The sequence below is a fragment of the Lethenteron reissneri genome, chromosome 22 (assembly GCF_015708825.2).
Source record: "Lethenteron reissneri isolate LAM-NWPU_2019-01 chromosome 22, ASM1570882v1, whole genome shotgun sequence".
Taxonomy (NCBI): domain Eukaryota; kingdom Metazoa; phylum Chordata; class Hyperoartia; order Petromyzontiformes; family Petromyzontidae; genus Lethenteron; species Lethenteron reissneri.
This window is the reverse complement of record NC_083800.1, coordinates 11,593,702-11,614,218: the sequence shown is the minus strand read 5'-3', so window position 1 is coordinate 11,614,218 and position 20,517 is coordinate 11,593,702. Positions and strand designations below refer to the sequence as shown.

At 48.9% G+C, this 20,517-nt stretch overlaps 1 protein-coding gene across 3 annotated transcripts in view; it reads right to left on the bottom strand.

The window, feature by feature from the left end:
• LOC133345633 (rho-related BTB domain-containing protein 2-like) overlaps window positions 1-20,517 on the bottom strand; it is an 88,378-nt gene that overhangs the window by 14,079 nt on the left and 53,782 nt on the right. For all 3 annotated transcript variants that reach the window (XR_009755460.1, XM_061556567.1, XM_061556568.1), the window contains 5 exons: window positions 15,700-15,885; window positions 10,239-10,425; window positions 8,838-9,641; window positions 7,178-7,414; window positions 5,282-5,414 (listed from right to left, as the gene is read on the bottom strand). Coding sequence is in view for 2 of the 3 variants with exons in the window: in XM_061556567.1 (XP_061412551.1) it covers window positions 5,282-5,414; window positions 7,178-7,414; window positions 8,838-9,641; window positions 10,239-10,425; window positions 15,700-15,885 (1,547 nt within the window). In the remaining variant the exon portion in view is untranslated. The remainder of the gene's footprint in view (window positions 1-5,281; window positions 5,415-7,177; window positions 7,415-8,837; window positions 9,642-10,238; window positions 10,426-15,699; window positions 15,886-20,517) is intronic.

The window sequence follows — 20,517 nt, the reverse complement described above, 5'->3', positions numbered from 1 at the left end:
AAAGTCCTGCTATTTCTCACACGAGGAATGGCAGTGAAAGGATATTTCAGCCTAAGCCGACACCAAATTCACACCGGACACAAAGGGCCCACTGGGTTGCTAGATTCACAAGCCTATCATGTCGAGCTTTCGAAAGTGGCCTTGTAAAATGAAACAGTTTTTCTCACACTGTGTGTGATTTTCAGAACCTTTATTTAGACTGGAGGAATCCGACTAGTTAGGGAATCTTACAATCCAGCCATTTGTATGCTGTTAATTAATTGACGTACCATATAGTAATCATGTTGGTACCAGTAAAAAAAAACTACACATTCATAGCAAATGTAAACAGACAATTAATGCCACTTTAGTCGCACAGTAAATCCTTTCAAAGTCAGTCTAATAATAATAAAAACATAATAGTTTCAATTTATAATGCACACATTATTCGCTCACTCTCGAAGAGAGAGGCGTGGTGAACCACAGACGAGCGGGAAGGCTGCCAGGTACTGAGTTGGCATCAATAATTTCCCAAGCTCTGAGTTCCTTAATATGTGAAGATGCTTTCATTCATAATAAAGGTTTTTGGGTTAGATTGCATAAATATAAATGTGTCGTTAACCCACCACCACCTGACACAGCCAATGAGTAAGGTTTATCACGTGAACAACACGTGCCAATTAGCTATTACTTCAGCACATCGGTGTGATGGCGAGTAAACCCACAACATTAACAATTGAATATGACGTTTCGCTAGCCATTGCAACCAGCTTCATCAGGCGATTTGCCAGAATTATGAAGAAGTATTCCTGCTTCCGCTCTTAAACAGAGCACAGTAGATAACCCAAAACCCTTTATTATGAATAATATTGGTCGCGAAAGCCTACGTGTTAAGATGTTTTCAGCCAATTTGTTTATATGTTGGAGGAAACCAGAGCACCCGGAAAAAAAAACCCACACATGCACATTTTGTCCCATGCAGATGGAACAGATGGAGTCCACGTTTGCTGAACCGCCCTCTCTTGGCAAGTCTGGCGCCCACGGAAAGGGAGCGTCGCAACATCTGTACGGTGGTCCACCAAGCCCTCAGTGGCTCCACAGTCATGGTTTTTACTAAAGGCCACGTGCGGAGCCACCACTGCCAGCCAGCTACGTGGAGAGAGCCTTCCTGGTGATGGGGGATTGCGTATTGCAGCAAAAATATTTTTTATGACATAGAGCTTGAATTAATACCTAACACTTTCATTTAATCAACACTTGATATCTATCCGCTAACTACTAACTACCATTAACTAAATATCTCGAATGTAATTACACTTAAAAAAACATTACAATAGTTTGAGCGGTGTCACCATCAGAGATGGCTCATGAGATATCATGACTGTGAAGAAGGCAACAATCTTCTTCCTGTTAAGTATTTGCCGTGTAAGTACTGTATCATATTAATATTTTAAAAACTATAAAAAAATGTATTACAATACATAATATGTATTAATTTTTTTATGAAAGTAACGGACTCAGAAAATGAATGCAATGTACAAAATATGAATGCATAAAAACGTACACACGTGAATTTTTGTCAGCGTACTCAGTAATCTGTGATATGATTGTAGAATTAAGGAATGCATGGCACAAGCAGAGCGCACTTTCAAACGATTGCATCAGCCTGCCATGAGGTCTTAAGGTTGCAGCCCTTTGGCCATTAATATCTTTGCACATCAATATCTTTCAGTTAAATTCAATATGTTTTAATAAAAAAATATATTACTGATACCATAATTCTGTATCATTTCACGCTCAGCTTATTTCAGACAGGAACTGTACAAGCCAATTTATTTTGGGATTGTCTTTTTACATGAATCATTTTTTTCAGGCAGCCTTTCCATAATAACCTAAATTCTGGCTAACCCGTGTGCATATTATGTGTGCCTGTATAGAACACACAAACATCACATACACTATAATGTAAGCTCGCTGGAAAACCCAGCTACTGTATAGTGAATGTAACAGCCTTTCGCAGCTACAGGGGTCAGATGAACCTATAACATACAACATGTACACTTTGAAAGACATCGAACTTATGCACGGCAATTCCAAGCATTATCATGAGCTACGGAATCGATACTTATAGACTGAATCGATTTAACGTTACAGGCCAAGGTTATATAGTTGGCAACTGCGTCATTGCATCACGCTTTCAGGTGCATTTCTGAGGCCGTCTGGAACACTCTTCCTTCCGGTATTACGAAGCCACTGGAGCAACGCGCTTTAAAATGATCTGGATTGAAAATTTTATTTTATTTAGAACCGCTTCTTGTGTTTAGTTTGTTGTCCTTCCCACCGCACCTCCGATTAGCACGGTTGGCTACGTACGGCGCGAAAGAAGTTCAACATACATACACATACATACAAGGTTGCAATCGGCAGCTCTGAACAGAGAGGGCGGCGAGGAGGGGTGCCGATGCATTGTGAATGTGATTGCATGGGGCTCTGGAGGGCACTCGGCGGTATTCTTTATAAACCCTCTCACGCTCTGCATGCCTCGCGCCGATTTTAGCAAAGCTCATTGTCGACTCAGACCCGAGGCCCTGCGTCCAAGATGGGCCCAAGGTACTGAAGTGCACGCGGTACACACCGACGCGTGTAAGGGGAGCGGAGTGCTGTGCAATGTTACGTACCGCGGTGCTTTAACACTTGCAGTTATTAAAATGATTCACCACATTTACATTCAATGTTATTGACAGTGTATTCATTTGCAATGCATGTATTTTCAACTTGTTAATGCAATGCATTTACAGCTGAGATATCCGAGAAAGTAATCGATTTACCCGATTGCTCGACTATTCAGATTTCATGGCAATAGTTTTGGGGGGGGGGGAAATGTTTTACTTCGGCTCCCAGGTGTGCCACTGGATGGGAGGTGATGGCCGGGGGCTTGGCGATACCACCGGCATCATCAGCCGCGTCACGCTGGGTGTGGCTTGTCGGGGGTTTCCCACCTTCAGGAGGCGGGATGTTAGGGTGCTCGCTCTTTTTTAAAGGGGTCCGTGTAATCGACCACACATATGTACTGCAGTCGATTATGGGTTTCTTTGCTTGATTAATTCACTCGATCGATTAATTATCCCAACTCTAAAATAGACACGCGGATGGTACACCAGTGTGTAAATATGATTTCTGTGCTCGTGTCCTGCCCCCAGCGTTTGCTTGTGGCATAATTTCCTTCTGAGATGTAATGTGCAAGCTTCTGCAAGACTCGCCTTTGCCACTGTGCATGTAGAATTCCCGCCCTCTAGTGGAAATGGCCGATCACGACCGCAATTTGGATATGTTATCTAAGGAAGATTCACAATGTACTGTAATACAATTTGGATGTATACACCACAGCGTCTAAAAATGCAATGACAGCCCAACGTGCCGTACAAAACAGCGGGGTATGGGCATCCCTGGGGAGAAGAGATTATTCATAAATGCATTTTGTAACGAGAAATAAAAGAGTAATTGGAAAAGAGACATTGTGACTGCACAAAAATAGCCAAGCCTCTTAAGCCCTCTATAGAGAGATGATTAGAAAAAGTGGCGATGTAAATACAAGACGCAATTTGGGGGGGGGGGGAATTTTGGCCCCTCATTTCCAATCGCAGCAGGAACAGTAGCAATGTGAATGAACGAGCAGTTACACGTGGAATTTGTTTAACTATTTTTAAAACCGAGTAAAGCCCCACTGAGCTAAGGAGCTCTATCTCAAGGGTGACTCGGGCGGCAGACATTACCAACATATTCCATAATCACGGGTTAAAAAAAGTAAATAGTATTCATGTTATAAAATTGCATTCGCACTTGAACTTCAGTCATTTTAATAGAGTCAATTTAAATAGCCAGATGGCAGATTGAAGATGCAAAGAGACTAAAATAGGTTACAAAATTTGGGACAGCCACATTAAATAAGTTTTATCCAAATTGTGTGCAAAATCTGGGAAATATTAACAGGCAATCAGACGCATGTCACCAATCTTTAGGATTGTCCAATGGTAATAACAACGGGTCAGATCTATGGACCAATAGCCTTGTAAATGAGAATAGCCTTGCTGTGAAAATGTCTTCTCGCGTCCAAGGACATTTGCCCAGCCATGGCACATTGTAGGTCACAGTGATGCGTCCTCCCATATGGAGCATGCACTGCAAATATAATGGGGCTAGTTTTTTTGTAGAAATCACATCTTTGTGAACCTGACCATTTTTTTCTAAATCAGCTGTTTTTGTACATTCATAATGTCTCTTTCTCAGACGTAAAATAAGTTTATATATAACTTTTTAATTGAAATTGTGAAACCTTATTATAACGCTGCCGCTTTGTGCCCATTCCGGATACCAATCGTCCTGTCCAGAGCGCCTGATTTCCTGTACGTTCCCTCACAACATTGTCCCACATCAACCGTTCAATTTGGCTGATCCCCTCAAATACGTTCCAGTAAATCCTCTCAAAAATCGGTCACTCAAATGAGCTGGAATTCTGGGCGTGCCAGAAAGGATGCCATAAATAAATCCGAGTTTTAAAATTCAACCACAAACAGACATGAATTAAGCCGCGTTCCGTAAATCTTTTTGGAAATCCAGTGTATGAAATGCAAGATGTGCTTGTCGACATTACAAAATATGTGTCGCCATTCCCTAACGTTGTAAGAATTACAATGAATTTGTGTTATATGCACTAGCAATTATAAACATATATTCTTATCTATTGCACGAAATTCTGAGAACACTTTCCCGCTGTCCGCCTTGGTCTTGCCACGTGCTCTTAGTCATCTCACTCTCTTTGGGTTTTCATATTTATTTAAAAAACCAAATACATTCTTCAAGGTCAGCGAATCTCAGTCTTCCAAATCTACTTCAGAGGTGAGTAACCTTCTCAACAACGAGATAGTACATTCTGTAATTACACCACTCTTTGCTCGATTATCTTTATTCACAACAGATATTATTAAAATTGTGCTTTTGTACGTGATTCTGAATCGTCTTGATCTCCTCAGAAACACAGTAAATAATACTCATCATAATAATGGTGACACCACAGCATTCTAAGTAGCTGTAGCAATTCCTCATATTTGGCCGAAAGTTAGATCCTGTATGCAGATCCACGGTAGTGTCCTGCATTACAGCAACCTTATTCATTTTCTAAATGATTCTCCACATATCAGAATGTTTATCAAAGACGACGATGTCTTGATGTACGCTAATACATAATTTATGATGACATCTGATATTGACGATAATGGCTGAAGGATGACGTTTTTTTTCCCACCTGCCAGCGTCCCTTTAGCGAGAAACTCTTTGATGCGGTTTGCGCGACGGAGGTGGAAGGCTTTCGTAATCTCTTGGTTCATGAAGCCCTCGTCGTTCAGAAGGTTCGCCACCATCATGCGCAGGTCAAACACCTGCGGGCATTCGGGTGACAAAACAAACGGCGACACGGGGCGTTACGCCCTGCGCAGAAGCACGCCAGAGCCACCGCAGAATTGATGGATGCTGCTGCTGCTGCTGCGGTGTAATGCCTCGCGCACTTCGACTCACAATGAAGAGGTCACAATGCCGATTCCATCTTCCGGCGTGGCAGTTGAAAACAAATTAATTAACCCCCCCCCCCACTCCCCGCATCTGTCCACCTAGCAGTGTAAATGGGATTATAGACTGCGTCGACCATGGCTGTAAATTAAATAATCAACTTAACGCCTGGGAGCCTGAGCTCTAGAAACGGAGCCACATCCCAGGCCTTAAATGAAATTGAACCTCGCACTAAATGCATTACGTGGTGTAGCGTGTGTGTGTCCAGTCGCCACATTAGTTAAAGTGGCACGAGTGTTGCCAGTGCATCTCATTCAGCCTCCGAATGGATTTTCATTATTGAGCCTCTCCTCCGATGACATCAAGAGGGATTGGTGAAGGCTTTGGGGCCACACGCGTGATGGGAGGAAAACCTCTTCCTAACTCGACAACGTCACACTCCTGACACCCACACCAATAGCCTCACGCCTGCCCCTGATCCCTCTCTGAGGTTGACACGAGACACTAATGGGCCATATGTAGCTACGGCGTCACAACGTTCACAGACTAAGGGCGCCTAATCCACTGACCTAATTCCCTTGGCAATGGTGGCGCTCAAGTCAAGAAGCCCATGTGTTTCCGACCTGCTGAATAAGCCACCACAGTGTATTTCACAAGCCTCTGCAATTAGGGTGATGAATACACTTTCCATTGACTCATCTCAAACGTCATACATATTTGTAATCAATCGCTTGTTGCAGAGCCTCAACTACTATGCGTTATGGTGTTATATTTACTTTTTGAGATTACCAAATCATATTAGCTGCAGACAAAATATATAATAAATTGGTCTACACCATCATTATGGCGGGCATAACGGTACACATCTGTAATTCAGCACCTTGGACGAGGACTCGGTAGATCACGAACAGTTGGGAGCCATCAACAAAAAGACACTGACCAGCTGCTCGGCAATGAAGTGCCTGCAGGATGCTTCTCTTTAACGAACAGCGCTGGAAACATCAGTGTGAGGGGATCGTCATTACCCGCTGTCTCCTCCTGGCAAGGACACAAACCCCTTTCCTTGCTGAATAATTTAGCGTAGATACCCTTATTGTCTGAGTGAACACTGAAATGTTTTGCAGAATTTAATAATGCAAGATACATCGCTGGTAAGGAATAACAAACAAAAAAAATCGATCAACGGAGTGATTTTGTGTACCCATTTATGCTGCTATGTGGACAGAGGAAGGGGGATTGTAGAACCTGGCCCATTGGTTCAACTGCCACACCGGGACATGGACCTGGAACCCTCAGCAGCGTCTGCCACGTAAACGTAAAATAACACATGAATTCCAACCATTCTCCATCCCACGAAAGAATGAAGACCTCCCCACCACAAATTGACAATGGAAGGTTTAGACCATACCGCAACTCTAACTGATCGGTGTGGGAGAACAGAACCGGTTACAATATCACTCGCCACCATCAGACGTGGCTGGGATTTGAACTTGGGTCGCCAGGCTCGTGGCGTGACGCGTGACCCACACAGTGTACCGCCGCTCCGCCCCCCGGCTAACGGACTGACGGGCCGAACGTTGAACTCGTTTAGGCGAGCGTCGCGGGGCGGAAACGACGCGGCTGGCGGGGGCCTTGCCTCGAGAGCCTCGGCGATGGCGGCGATCTGCATGAGCTGCTCCCTGCGCAGGCCCTCCTCGAGGCGTCCCGCGTACAGGTAGCGCAGCACAGCGCGCAGGGGGCCCACGCGCACCCCGCGGTCGGCCGTCACCACCGTGGCGAGCCGCCGGCGGCCCGTGCGGGCGTCCTCGGCCCACTCGAGGTGCACGCTGACGAAGCCGCGGCCCCAGCCCACGAGCGAGCGGGATGCCACCACCTGGGCGTGGAGATCGCTCGGTTAGCGCTCGTCGCGCACACAAAGTACTTGCCACAGATGGACCGCGATCAAAACCTTGTTGATCTCGTCAAGCAGCGTAAACCGTCACGCTAACTCCGGTCATCCTCGCAGCAGCGGCGGCATTTGGCTGGCCGTCGCGCGCTTTCAGATGCGCTTCTGCGGCCGTCTGGAACGTTTTTCTGATATTAGGAAGCCACTGGAGCTACGCACTTTTAAATCTAGATTGAAAACTAATTACTTTAAACTGCTTTTTGTGTTTAGTTTGCTGTCCTTCCTCGCACCTCCAATTAGCACGGTTGGTTATGTACAGTACGAAAGAAGTTCAACATACACGCTAAAGTGCTGTGCACAATTGTGGTGGTAACATTAAGGAGCCACATGCCAACGTTGAGGTTTACTGGACACAACGGGAGGGCTTCGGAAGAGAGCCCGCGTCGTTTTGCTGCTCCCCCGTTGAAGGAGTGCAAGTTTAGGGTCACGTTGTTGTGAAAGGTAACATGAGAGCACGGAACAGGTGGGCCACAGTGAGATGGCTACCGTCGCCCACCGCTGTTTTAGCCACGGTGGTGGCGGTGGTGGTGGTGTTGGCCCATTTGGGGGCCCCTCATGGGATGGCAGAAGAGATGTAGACGAGCGATGGAAATGTAGTGAGATGGCATGAATGTTGTGAAGTAATAAGATGCGAGAAGAGAGACACAGATGAGACAGAGAGGAGGTGACATGAGAGAGGTGTAGGCAAGGGACAGAGGCGTAGTGAGATGTTGAGAGAAGAGAGCTGCAGACAAGATAGAGATGAAAAGTATTCATAAGCTTGTTTATGTGAATTAGCGCTCTGTGTTTGTTTGGATATGAATTAGAGCTGTTATTTGGTGCACTCGAATTTCGTACGTGAGTCGAAGGCCCATTTGAGCTGATTGTGTTCCGAAGCATTTAGTTTAGTTTGCTTAATATTACCGCCACCACTGCGAGCTGCCTTAGTCTCGGCGATCATGGCCCCTGGTCTTTCAGTCAAAACCTTAGTCAAACGATTCCAGTAATTAAATGTTGGTGCGAGGTGGCGCGAAATTTTTCTCTACCAATATTACGAGGTCAGCCAGCCAGTGAACTCGGTATGTAAATGTTTAGACATATACTGTACAGCCAATTACCATGTTTGATTCTTCTTGCTCAGTACAATGCAGTCTCTTAAGAACATAACTCAAATTACCTAAAGGCTCAGACTAATAGTTAATTCTGTCTCCGCACAAACAGCAGTGTTTATCGCACAGCAGCCATAGCCGTCGTCACGCTTGACGATTCTCATCTCCCCGTAGCCACCGTTAGATCAAATAAAAATAAATGAAAAACATCTGGTCACTGATTATTTCCGTGGCTATCCTCGTTCGCAAAACGAGCGCCGCACCTGGCCCAGGCCCTGCTGCGCCGCCGAGCCCAGCTTGATGCTGCCGTCGCTGCGGGACGCTCGAAGCCGCCGCCGGTTTTCGTCGGCCGCGTTGCCGTGGCCTCCTCCTCCGCTGACGCCGCCGCCGACGCCTCCGCCACCTCCACCGCAGCAGCCAGCTTCATCCCGAGGCTCCTTGCTCCACACCTTGAGGCTGAGGGCCCTGGTGAGGAGCCCTCGCCCGTGGCTTCTGGCCTGTAGCCTCTCCGCCGGCGTCTGCGGCGTCTTTTCGGCAGCCTCCGCCGGACGCGGCCGCTCCGCACGCTCCTCCTCCTCCGGGGAGGGGGGGACGTCCGCCTCGTTGCGACTCGGTCGCTCGGCTCCGCTCGGGTCGACGTCTCCATCGGCGCCGCTCGAAACGGCCCTGTCGCTCGCCGAAAGACTTCGGTCCATCTCCGGCCGCTCGCTCTCTTGGCCGTCCGTACCAAAAGCGGCTGCGGCGCCAGAGGCGTCCGTTTCGCCGGCAGCCTGATTGTTGTTGTTGTGGTGGTCGCCCTCGCACTCGGAGGAGGCCTCGAGCAGGTCCATGGTGAAGAGGTCGTGGAATTTGGAGCAGGCGATGGCCAGGTAGACGCGGTGAGCGTGCAGCCGCTCGCCCTCCTGCAGCAGGAAGCTCACGTCGGAGCAGATGGGGGGGTCACCCAGCAGCGTGGCCCAGGGGTCCGGGTCACCGAGAGGGCTGCACGGCGGCGGCGGCGGCACGCGGATCAGAGGCGGTGGGGGCCGGGGCGGAAGGCACGGCTCCTGCATGCGCGGACGCTGCACCTACGGGGTGGACGCGAGGGGGTTGAACAATTTGGCAGTTTACTTTGCCGAATTTTGGCGCATCTTTGAGAATCGAATAACGCTGCCATATTCACGGTAAGGGGGAAACCTAGACGTTATGCGCCACTTTGCGGAATAATTTCAAATTGGCGGCGTAATGCAATTCGTTTCTTTTTTGTTTAGCGCTGCCATTGAACGTCCAATATTGCGCTCGTGTGGAATTATTTAACAAGGTAGCTCAAAGATAATATTTATGTGCATCTGGGTCAGTGCAGTTTTGTAAAGGGGGCAGATATTACTCCATGTACATTTTCTGGGGAATGTAATGGTGAGGGGTTGGGGTAGGCCTGGGCATAGCTGGGAGGCGAGAGTAGCTCAGGAGAAGACATGCTGGTAATGATGATGACAACGAGCACTGCCCACGCATTTGCGTGGGATACACGGCCAAGGTGGAGGATGAAAACACGGTCAGTGTGTAGGGTGAATACAAGGCCAGGGTGGAGGGTGAATACATGGCCAGGGTGGAGATTGGCACAATCAACCGCCGCGAGGCGCAGGGTACACAGGTAGTGCTGCCCCCAGCGCCCCGGGCCTGACCTTGCGCAGGTGAGCCTTCCAGAACTGCAGGTTACGGCGGGCCAGCAGGGAGGCGCGGATGGCGTTGTCGAAGACGTCCTTCACTCCAAACTGCGCGACGACGCTCGTCTCGTAGTACGGCACACCGAGCTCGCGCGCGACCTCTCGACCCCTCTCCGGGGCCAGGATGTCGCCTGGCTTGATCAGCCTGCGGCGTCACGGTCACACCCGCCCAAGCGTCCGCCGGTCAAAAGGCAGTCCTTGTACGGCGTTGTTGAGAAATTAGTAATGGCATTTTTTTACATTTTAGTTTTGCCTACCAAAAGCTGTGGCTGTGTTGTAGAAGGGGAAAATGTCAAAACTGGGTGGTTTTTTACTTTTGCCGACAAAACTGGATCCCAAATGTCAAAACTGGGTGGTCTTGGAAAACGACAGGCAAAACAGGGTGGTGCTTTTTGATATGACAAAACTGGGTGATGTTCAATGTGGACAAATGTCAAAACTGGGTGAAGAAGGTGTACGATTTAATGTATCATTTTGTACACGTTTAGGTCCTTGCGTTATTCATCCATATGTCGCCACAGATTTAGAGCGTTCCAAATGATGTTTCTCGTGGCTCATGTTCCATACCTTGCACCACAAACTTCCCGTTTGCATACTGGCACAGTGTGCCAGCTCGCTTACTTGCCGTTTGTATACTGGCACAGTGTGCCAGCTCGCTACTACAGTAACACTTACTTTCCATATGTATACTGGCACAGTGTGCCAGCTTGCAACTACAGTAACACTTTCAGCTCGCGAACATACACGAACTTGCCATTTGTATACTGGTACAGTGTGCCAGCTTGCATGCTACACCTACTACAGTAGAACAACGGTAGATAGTGTTTGCGTCGAGAAGTATGGTGCTGCACACTTAGAACAAAACATGTTTGTTACATATATATAACTACTTCGACGGGCAAGAGCGCTTGTTGTGGCCCTTGGCGCGACAGAAGGAGCACCGCGTGAGGCCCAATGGGCCACCTTCGCCACGGTTGCGAATCCGACGCTTCTTCGGGCGGCCAGCCTTCTTCTGGCGAGGAGGTGGCATCATGGTGTTGTCGCGTTGCAGCTCCTCGGCAATGGGCAGCTCGATACCGGCAACCGAGATCCATGTCGTGTTGATGGCAGAGACTTGGTAACACACCGCACATGCGTCGTAGAGCTCGGGCATCCGCCCAAACGCCATGAGGGCACGAATGTAGTGCCGACACGGCAAGCCCATCTGCTTCATGTACCCGCACGTGCACGACCGAGAGCTGAGATCAACTCGGCGCTTGGCAGAGGTGTAGGCGTCTGGATCCTTGACGTATGCACGCGTCGAGGTACTCTCGTAGACCTTGTACCTCGGGGCCAACGCCTGCTGAGCGTCGATGAGTCCTTGAGCGTACGGCGTAATGACACGCCCTTGAGCGGCCCACTTCTCGGCGTCGCTGCGGTGGGCAAAGGCCGTCGTCATCATGTCTTCCATGTGGTGCATGAGGAAGTGGAAGGGGTCCATCTCGCGAGCCGGCAGGGCCTCGCTGTTCGTGGACTCCACAAAGTTCGTCGTGCGCCAGCCGTACAATGGCGTCGTGTGCAGGTGCGGGTAGAGCGCCCACGTGTGGGGGTCGATCTTGTTGTAGTACGTGGCCGCCGCAGGCAGAGCTACGCCCAAGCAGCCCAAGGAGCTGCGGAACGCGGCCTCGGAGGCGCACCCTTGGGCATCGTAGATGATGCCTTGGAGGTCGGGCGTGAACGCGGAGCCGATGTTGTCTACGCCGTTGCAGATCAAATGCCGCGTGCAGTGGATGAGCATGAGGTCCTTCCAGTCGGAGGCTAGGATGCCCGTGCCACGATCGCAGAAGACCGGCGTGCCGTCGAGCTCGATGTCGTTGGTCGTGCAGCAGTTGAGAAACCAGTCGTAGGCCGCTGCCGTCTCGGACGGCACCAGCGCCACAGCGAGAAGGACGTTGCGGTTGTTGCCGTCGCGCCCAACGAGGACGAGCATGGTTCCGTTGTAGGCGCGCGCCTTCATGTGCGACCCGTCGATGCCGACGACGCGTTGAAGACTTGGCTGCAACGAGCGTGCGATCGGGTTGCAGATGAACGCACCCCAGAAGATGCCCGCGTCTTCTCGCACACTGCAGGTCGTCGCGTTGAGCTTGCCGAACGTCTCCACCAGCGAGTTGATGAACTCGAAGCCTGCATGGGCCGCACTCTCGTTCGCCGCGATGCAAGTGTCCTTGGCGCGGTACATCATCCGGGTCGGGACAATGACGCGAGCAACGTCGGCGACCTGGGCAATGACAGTCGGTGCGGAGGTACGGGGGTTGGCGCGAAAGGCCGAACGGGCTGTCGTGTTCGCCTCCACTTGGCGAGACAATATGTCTATTTTCATTGCCAGCAATTTGATTTTTCACACAATATTTCCGCCAATCACCGTAACGGTGGGCCAAAGGATTGACCAATCAACGAGATGCGCATTCGTTGGTTTGTTCCGCACCATTGGGACCATGGTCAGGAGCGTCAAGCAGGCTGGTCCATCTCCCAAGGACGTCGCCTTTGTCTCTGTGCTTGGTCGTTTGGCGGGCTATGGTCGAATGCATGGCAAATTTAAGGGTGTACAGTAGCGCGTAGCATCAACCAACAATCCAAAAGTTTGGTATTGACGCGAGTCACTAGTCTAGGTCATCACGCAAGGTGGCAGTGCGCCCGCCTGGTCGCAAGCCCGCCCCGAGCTCACTTCCGAGTCCGAGCCGTAGCTTGAAATGTTGGTCGTTGGGGTGCTGGCACACTGTGCCAGCGTACAAATATCAAGTGTGTGTAGTTATATGGTGCTGGCACACTGTGCCAGCATACTAATACCAAGTGTTTAGATGAATGGGGTGCTGGCACAGTGTGCCAGTATACAAATACCAAGTGTTTGGATGAATGGGGTGCTGGCACACTGTGCTAGTATACAATTATCAAGTGTATTTGACAAATGTCAAAACTGGGTGCACCCTGAGTGTCCAAAACTCAAGTTTTTGGCCACCCAGGGTGCACCCAGTTTTGACATTTGGGATCCAGTTTTGTCGGCAAAAGTTAAAAACCACCCAGTTTTGACATTGTCCCGTTGTAGAAGCGAGCATGCACGCAATGCAATTTGCAACACGATCTGGATTTATACCGTACGCAGCGTCTCAAGATGCTGCACGTGCACAGACATGCACAAACGCGTGTACACGTATACACGAGTATACATGTGCTCATGTTATCCCCATTGGGCCTAATTTAATGTAAAAGCAAACACTGCCAGCAAGCACCTTTCCCGGATATCGCTGTCAGCGTCCACTGGAAGTCTTCTTTAATCGCACAATCAGCAATGATGTATGAATGTTTACCTGATACGTGAAGGGACGGTGTAACAATCGCTACGCATGCCCGGCTACTAATGTCTTTCCAATGCTGATCGTTGACACAACCACACCAGATACTCGGCATAGACAGAAATAACACGGGGTAGGGTCCAGTAAAGGTTCAGATGCCACCTGCGGCTAATGGCCAGGAGTTGAAACCGGGTCACCAGGATTGTAGTAAAGTGGGAAAAGCACTGCACTACTACTCCCGATGAAGTATTTCGCACTAGCACACAAACACACCCAATGCAGTGACACGCACAACAGATACCAATACCAATACCCGCTATTCGCCACTAAGTGACAGTGACGTCACCATGGCGCCTGTGCCAGGCCACGTGCACTTTGAGGCCACATGAAGTGTCGAAGGCTTTCAGACAAGAGGTATCGGGACAGACCCAGGTGCCATGGGTTGGCTGACTGAGATGACTGTTAGATGCACCAGCTGTACCCCCTACTGTGCCAACTTGCTGTATTTGAGCCGCCCCCGCGCTCCTTTCGTTGTTGTGAGCGTCGCTCCTCTGCCCTCCGTTGTTGCTGGAAGGCGAATGCCTCCATCTGCCCAGTCGCTTCCTTCACGAGCCTCCTCCATAGAGGCCGATCTTGACACCGCTGGCACCAGTAGTCGGCAAGTCCACTCAGCTCCACATCCTCCCTACAACAGCAGTCTATCTTTTCTCCAGCCTATGGGGTGCCCGTTTAACCCCCTCTATGCGGCCAACCAGAAGCTGCTTGGGCAACCTGTGGCTGGGCATGCGGGCTATATGACCCAGCCAACGCAGCCTTGCCTGAATGTTTCTAACCGGCGCATATGTTCCACTAGAGGGGTCCACGTTTCACAAGCATAGAGAAGGGAGGGCATGACTGTGGCTGAGAAGACCCAAAGCTTCGTGCAGAGCGACAGACCAGGTAGCTTCCACACAGCGTCACGCAGCCAATGAAAAGATGCCCCCCGAATTATTCGGAGTGACACCTCCCTCTGCTGTCAAACCGGAGCTGGTCATAAGCACACTGCCCAAGTATGGGAAACCCTCCACTCTCTGCACGACTGAGGAGGTGGAGTGTTTGGTAACACAAAATACTCAGGCACAGATACCAGACACCAAATTGAAGGACCGCTGCACAAAATGTTGGCCTGTCATCTCCAGTATTACTATCATAAGGCAGTTCTAATGCTGAATGAACACCTCGAACAGGTTTTTGCAACTTACAGGCAGGATCAGCGAAGCGTTCTTTTATAACGAGTGTCTGTAATTGGTAACCAAGGGGCAAGCAAAGTTTAATTTTGCTGCACGAATACAGCTTCGGTGGAGGGCAGTGGAGCAAAATCCGAAGTTGTATTATACTTCGATGCTCCCACATCTATGCTCCTTGCCTTCACCAACCATTACTGACCAGCATGGTCAAGTATGGTGATATAACTCCCACGACCCGCACGGTGTGGGGAGGCCCTTATCCAACAGTGGATTGACAAAAAGGACTGTACCTCTACATGTCACTGGAGCTTACGTGTCTGATTCTCAGGCTTCTTGGAAGTAAACAAACCCACATTGATGTCATCTCTTCCGACATTACTGATGCTCAGTGTTACAGAATAAATCTAAAGCAATAGCACCGTTAGTGGAAGGTAGCAGAGTACGACTGCAAAAACACGGAGAGGAGAAAGAGGCACGCAAATGGAAAGGAATGACATGGAATCATCAGCCACAAATTGCAGATGATGACGATCATCAACAGTGGAGGGCTGCAGCGGCCAACCATAAAGGGGCTGGACTGGAAGAGAGTGTTAGAGGCAAGGCGTGACATTGGGACCACGTTGAAAATGAGTACGACTCCTGCGTGATAACAATTAAAGTACAATGCAGCTTGGCCTCACCTGGCCTGGCCAGGCCTGGCCTCAGCTGGCTTTACCCGCAGAGCAGTCTGCGTGCACGATTTACAGCCTCCAGGTCGGGCCCTCGTCCAGCAGTGGATTGACAAGGGGCTGTGCAAGTGCACGTACAATGCAGCTTGGCCTGGCGTGGCCTGGGCCTGGCTTGGCCTCGTCTGTCGTGGCTTACCGGCCGAGCGGCCTGCGCGCGCGGTTCACGGCCTCCAGGTCGGCGTAGCGGAGGTCGAGCTGGCAGCCGACGAGCAGGACGGGCGTGCGGGGGCAGAAGTGCTTGATCTCGGGGAACCACTTGGTCCGCACGTGGCGCAGCGAGTTGGGGCTGGCGATGGAGAAGCACACCACCACCACGTCCGACCTGCCGCAGCGCACGAGAAAAGCAGATGCAGGGGGCCAGAGGTCACAGAGGTGAAGCCGGTCCAAGGCCTCTCGTGGAGGTGAAGTCAAGTCAAGCGAACTTATTTTTGGTTCACATTGTGGCACAAATCTTCCACTCAGAGCGCCATCATCACATCATGAATCATAACAATAAACAATTCTATACAGTTTAAGAAAAGAATTAAAAGCAAGTTGTGACTGAGTTGGTTGAACACATTGTACGTGTACTTTCTTTCATCACGATTGCTGACCGCAGACCCAAAGGCTCTGTACACCAAGTGACCAGCAACATATCGCACTATTGAAGATGCAATAGATTTAAACAAATGAACACCTTCTTGGTTCTTTCGGTAAAGTCACGTAGAAGGGAAGTAATAAAATAATAAAAATAAAACATAATAAAATAATTCTCACGACGTTTCGGCCACAACGCAAGTAGCCGTCCTCAGGTGAAACCAGGTCTGTCGAGGCGACAGCGTCTGAATGAAACAGTACACGTGCTTGGAGCATATATATAAGCTGGGTTGGAAGGGGGGGGGGGGCAAAGGGCGCCTTGACAAAAGAATTTGTATATCAAGAGGAATTTAGCATATTTATGGGAAATGCAGGTATGTGATTAGTACTACTTATGTCCGTGCATTATGTACTATTGGCAGAATCCAAGGGAGGGGATATGGGAAATGCAGGTATGTGATTAGTACTACTTATGCCCGTGCATTATGCAGGATTAGCAGCAAACATGGTAAAAAAATGCAACTCTTTTGAGCATGATTCGATGAGTGTATCAGAATCTATATTTATGTTGAATCAAATTAAGTGAGATATACCTACTTTATGGGGACCTCATTTGCCAGCAAAAATATGATAATTGGTTCTTTACCCTTCTATCTGGCAACAAAAAAAAAAGGTGTCAGTTTTGTTGCCAGATAGAAGGGTAAAGAACCAATTATGAGATATACCTTTTTACCTGTACCTGTACTCCATATTCATTCATTTCTGAAAACCTGCATTTATAATATTTTTTTAAAGCAGTTGTACGAGATATACTCGCAATCACTGTACAAGCTCAACCCGCTTAGCTTCTGGGATCTGATAAGATTGGGCGCATTCCATGTGTTTCTGATAAACACTGTACCGTTACTTTACAACAAAGCCTAGGCACCTAGTGAATTAAACTACATGCATTGCAAGCCGAAGCTTAACATTACCGAGGAATTTGTGCCGTATTTGATTCGATGATTTCGGTTCGCGAGTGGACAATATAGATAATGGCTCCCACAAACTGGGAGTGCAACATTGCCCACTACTATTGCCGTGCCACATACAAACCGCTGGCTCATGTGGACATTTTATAGCCACCAAATAATCTAAAGGCATGTTGTTTCTCAATGTGGAGGGGAAACCCCCCACCGAGAAAAATCCACGCGACCACGGAGAAAACATGCAAACTCCACATATACAGGCGTCAGGGTCGGGATCGAACCCACGGCCTCCTGTATACCAGGCGAGGGAGTTAACATCTCACCACAACAGCGCCCCTAACATTTATCCATGCCTAGCGTGTAAATAGGCGAGCGCTTATTACCACTTGGACTTTCTGTGCATTCTATTTACAGTTCTCACAGCAACAAAGTCAAAGAAAACCTTCAGAATCCAACTGAATATCTGTCACAAACTCGTATTTTAAAAAAATTCATTTTAAAGTGGGTAACTTACAAAGAACTTCTTTTTTGATGACTTTCAAAATGATATTTTTTATTGATTAAATGTTTCTAAAGGCTATTGGATTTCTAGTAAAGACATTTCAAAGGTTACATTTTGAAGGTATGTTCAATCAGTGTACTTCAAACTGTCATTGATAAAGACAAAGTGGGCCTCTTCATCATATTAAGTTTCTTATCGGTCTAAACTTTCAAAGGCATCGCAGGAGCAGCTCAATACGTGGATTGTATTCCAACGTTGCAAGAATAGACAAAGCTGGGCTGTCTCTGTGCTTCCTTGATGTAAACAAAGATATATATACCCCAGAACAGTCCTCTCAAGTAACGGTCATTGGGTAACAAAATTCCTCGAAAAACTCTGAAATCACTTTCAAAGCACATTCAGTTCCTCTCTGTTTCCACCAGCGTAAGCAGACGAAGAGGCAAAGGTGCAGTCCTGCAATAGTTAGCTCAACGCCACTGCTGGTGGAAGGGCCCTCTAGAGCTCGACGAGTATAAAACCATCATCACGCAAACTCCGGTCATCCTCGCAGCAGCAGCGGCTTTTCGCTAACCATCGAACGAAGACGGTGACGGCATCGCGCGGTTATCAGATGCACTTCTGAAGGCCGTGTGCAACGATTCCTCCCTTCCGATATTAGGAAGCCACCGGAGCTATGCACTTTCAAATCTCGACTGAAAACGAATTTCTTTAGAACTGCTTTTTACGTTTAGTTTGTTGTGCTTCCCACCGCACCTCCAATTCGCACCGTTGACTACGTACGGTGCGAAAGAAGTTCAACATAAATACATAAAGCTCACTTCAGAAGTTTAGTTTTGATGTATTTTTCCACGCTGGCCAAATTATTCCACGTTTGCGCTGTAACCATTAACACCGCTGGGTGGACAAATGCGGAGAGATTTTTAGGAACATTATGGGACCTCCCTTGCCAGTATCAAAATATAAGAATCGTTTTTAACCTTACTGGCAATAAAACAGTTGTGTTAAGATGTTTAAAACACCAAACAGAAAAAAAATTTCAAGGAATAATGTTTGCATTAACCACACGTACTTGTGGTGAACATGCAACTAAAAAACATGCTCTTGTAGTATATGCATTGTCTTTGAACCGGATTGGTCCACACCAGAGACAGCTTTCTTTAGAGCCTAGTCTCAAACGGTGTTAGACCAGAGGACGCCAAAAGGCGAACAGCACAAAGACAATGCCACTATCAGAACATTGAGAGCTCGGGGTGAGCAGCTACATGATGGGACCTCCCGTGCGTGCCCCGGTGATGCATCGGACCCATCCGCCTTTGGCGTCCACTGGTCTAACACTGTTTGAGACTAGGCTCTAAAGAAAGATGTCTCTGGTGTGGACCAATCAGTTTCAAAGACAATGCACATACTACCAGAGCATGTTTTTTTTGTTTCATGTTCAACCCACGTATATGCTGTTAATGTAGACATGATTCCTTACAAAAGGTTTCTTTTTGGTGTTTTAACATCTTAACACCTGCTCGGTCAATGGCCAGGGTCAACGGCGGCGTGGTGTATTCCGCAAATATGCCCGACTGTGAGGGCGGGCGCAAGCCGGCGTGAGTAGGTTAAACGTTGAATTTTATAAGGGCACCACGGGGTGACCAGCCCCTCCCCACCCAGCCCCACCCCTCCCACCCCCCACCCAGCCCCACTCTCCTCACCCAGCCCCTCCCCACCCAGCCCCACCCCACCCTCCCCACCCAGCCTCTCCCCACCCTCCCCACCCAGCCCCTCCCTATCCTCCCCACCCAGCCCCTCCCCACCCAGCCCCTTCCCACCCAGCCCCTCCCCACCCTCCCCACCCAGCCCCTCCCCACCCTCCCCTCCCCACCCAGCCCCACCCTCCCCACCCAGCCCCTCCCAACCCTCCCCTCCCCACCCAGCCCCTCCCTCCCCACCCAGCCCCTCCCCACCCTCCCCTCTCCATCCAGCCCCACCCCTCCCATTTTTGGATGGACGACGGACGGACGGACACAATAATCCCCTGTGGGCTGGTGTAACCAGGAGGTTCCTACCAGTAAAACCTATTCTTAGATTTTCATGAAACTTACCCCACTGGTTCAGCCGCCGCGCCTGGAGATGAAATCGAACTGATGATCGCTCTGGGTCGCAGCACGTTTTGTGGAATATCACATGCGTTTAATCGGTACAAATTCGAGTCCTGTACAGTGAAGCAACTTTGTCATCATGTTAAATTGTTCATTTGTCTTTAAGCGCCATTTGGCTCAGTCACTCAGCAAAAAAGATTACACACATTCACATCATGTGTCACTGAGAATAGGCAGATTTCGATTTCAAGCTTTCGTGACTGCAGGGATTATTTCGGTAAAGTCACGTAGAAGAGATAATAAAATAACGTGTTTTTCCCCCTTCTACTTCTACGTGACTTTACCGAAAGGACCAAGAAGAAGAATAGGCAGATTGCTTAACATTTAGTCGAACAATTAATTACTCGACGTGCATTTGTCACCAAGCCGGTTTGTAAGCGTTTCGTGGTTTCACTCCCACCGTTCTTTGGTAGAATGTGCCAGGGATATTGCAACAGTGCATGCACTGTCTGCTGTGTCGTAGGCATTCAAATGTATTGTGGTTTGCAGTCACAGTCCAAATGCTCAATGGGAATAGTCAACTGCCGTCAAGAAAAAAAAGAATAACAACGCTCCCTTCCATGTGCCGTCTCCCAGGTGTCCCTTAGAAAACACGCGACACCGTATCCCGTGGTGCCAAAAGGACACCGGATTGAATGGAATTCTCCGAGGGCTTCCGGTTGACCGATCACAATGGTCTTCCAGGAAAGTGGTCCGAGGCAAACCTGATGTTAGCCCTGGCGTGCGTTCAAGCGACAGCACGCGCACACGTGCAGTAGTGC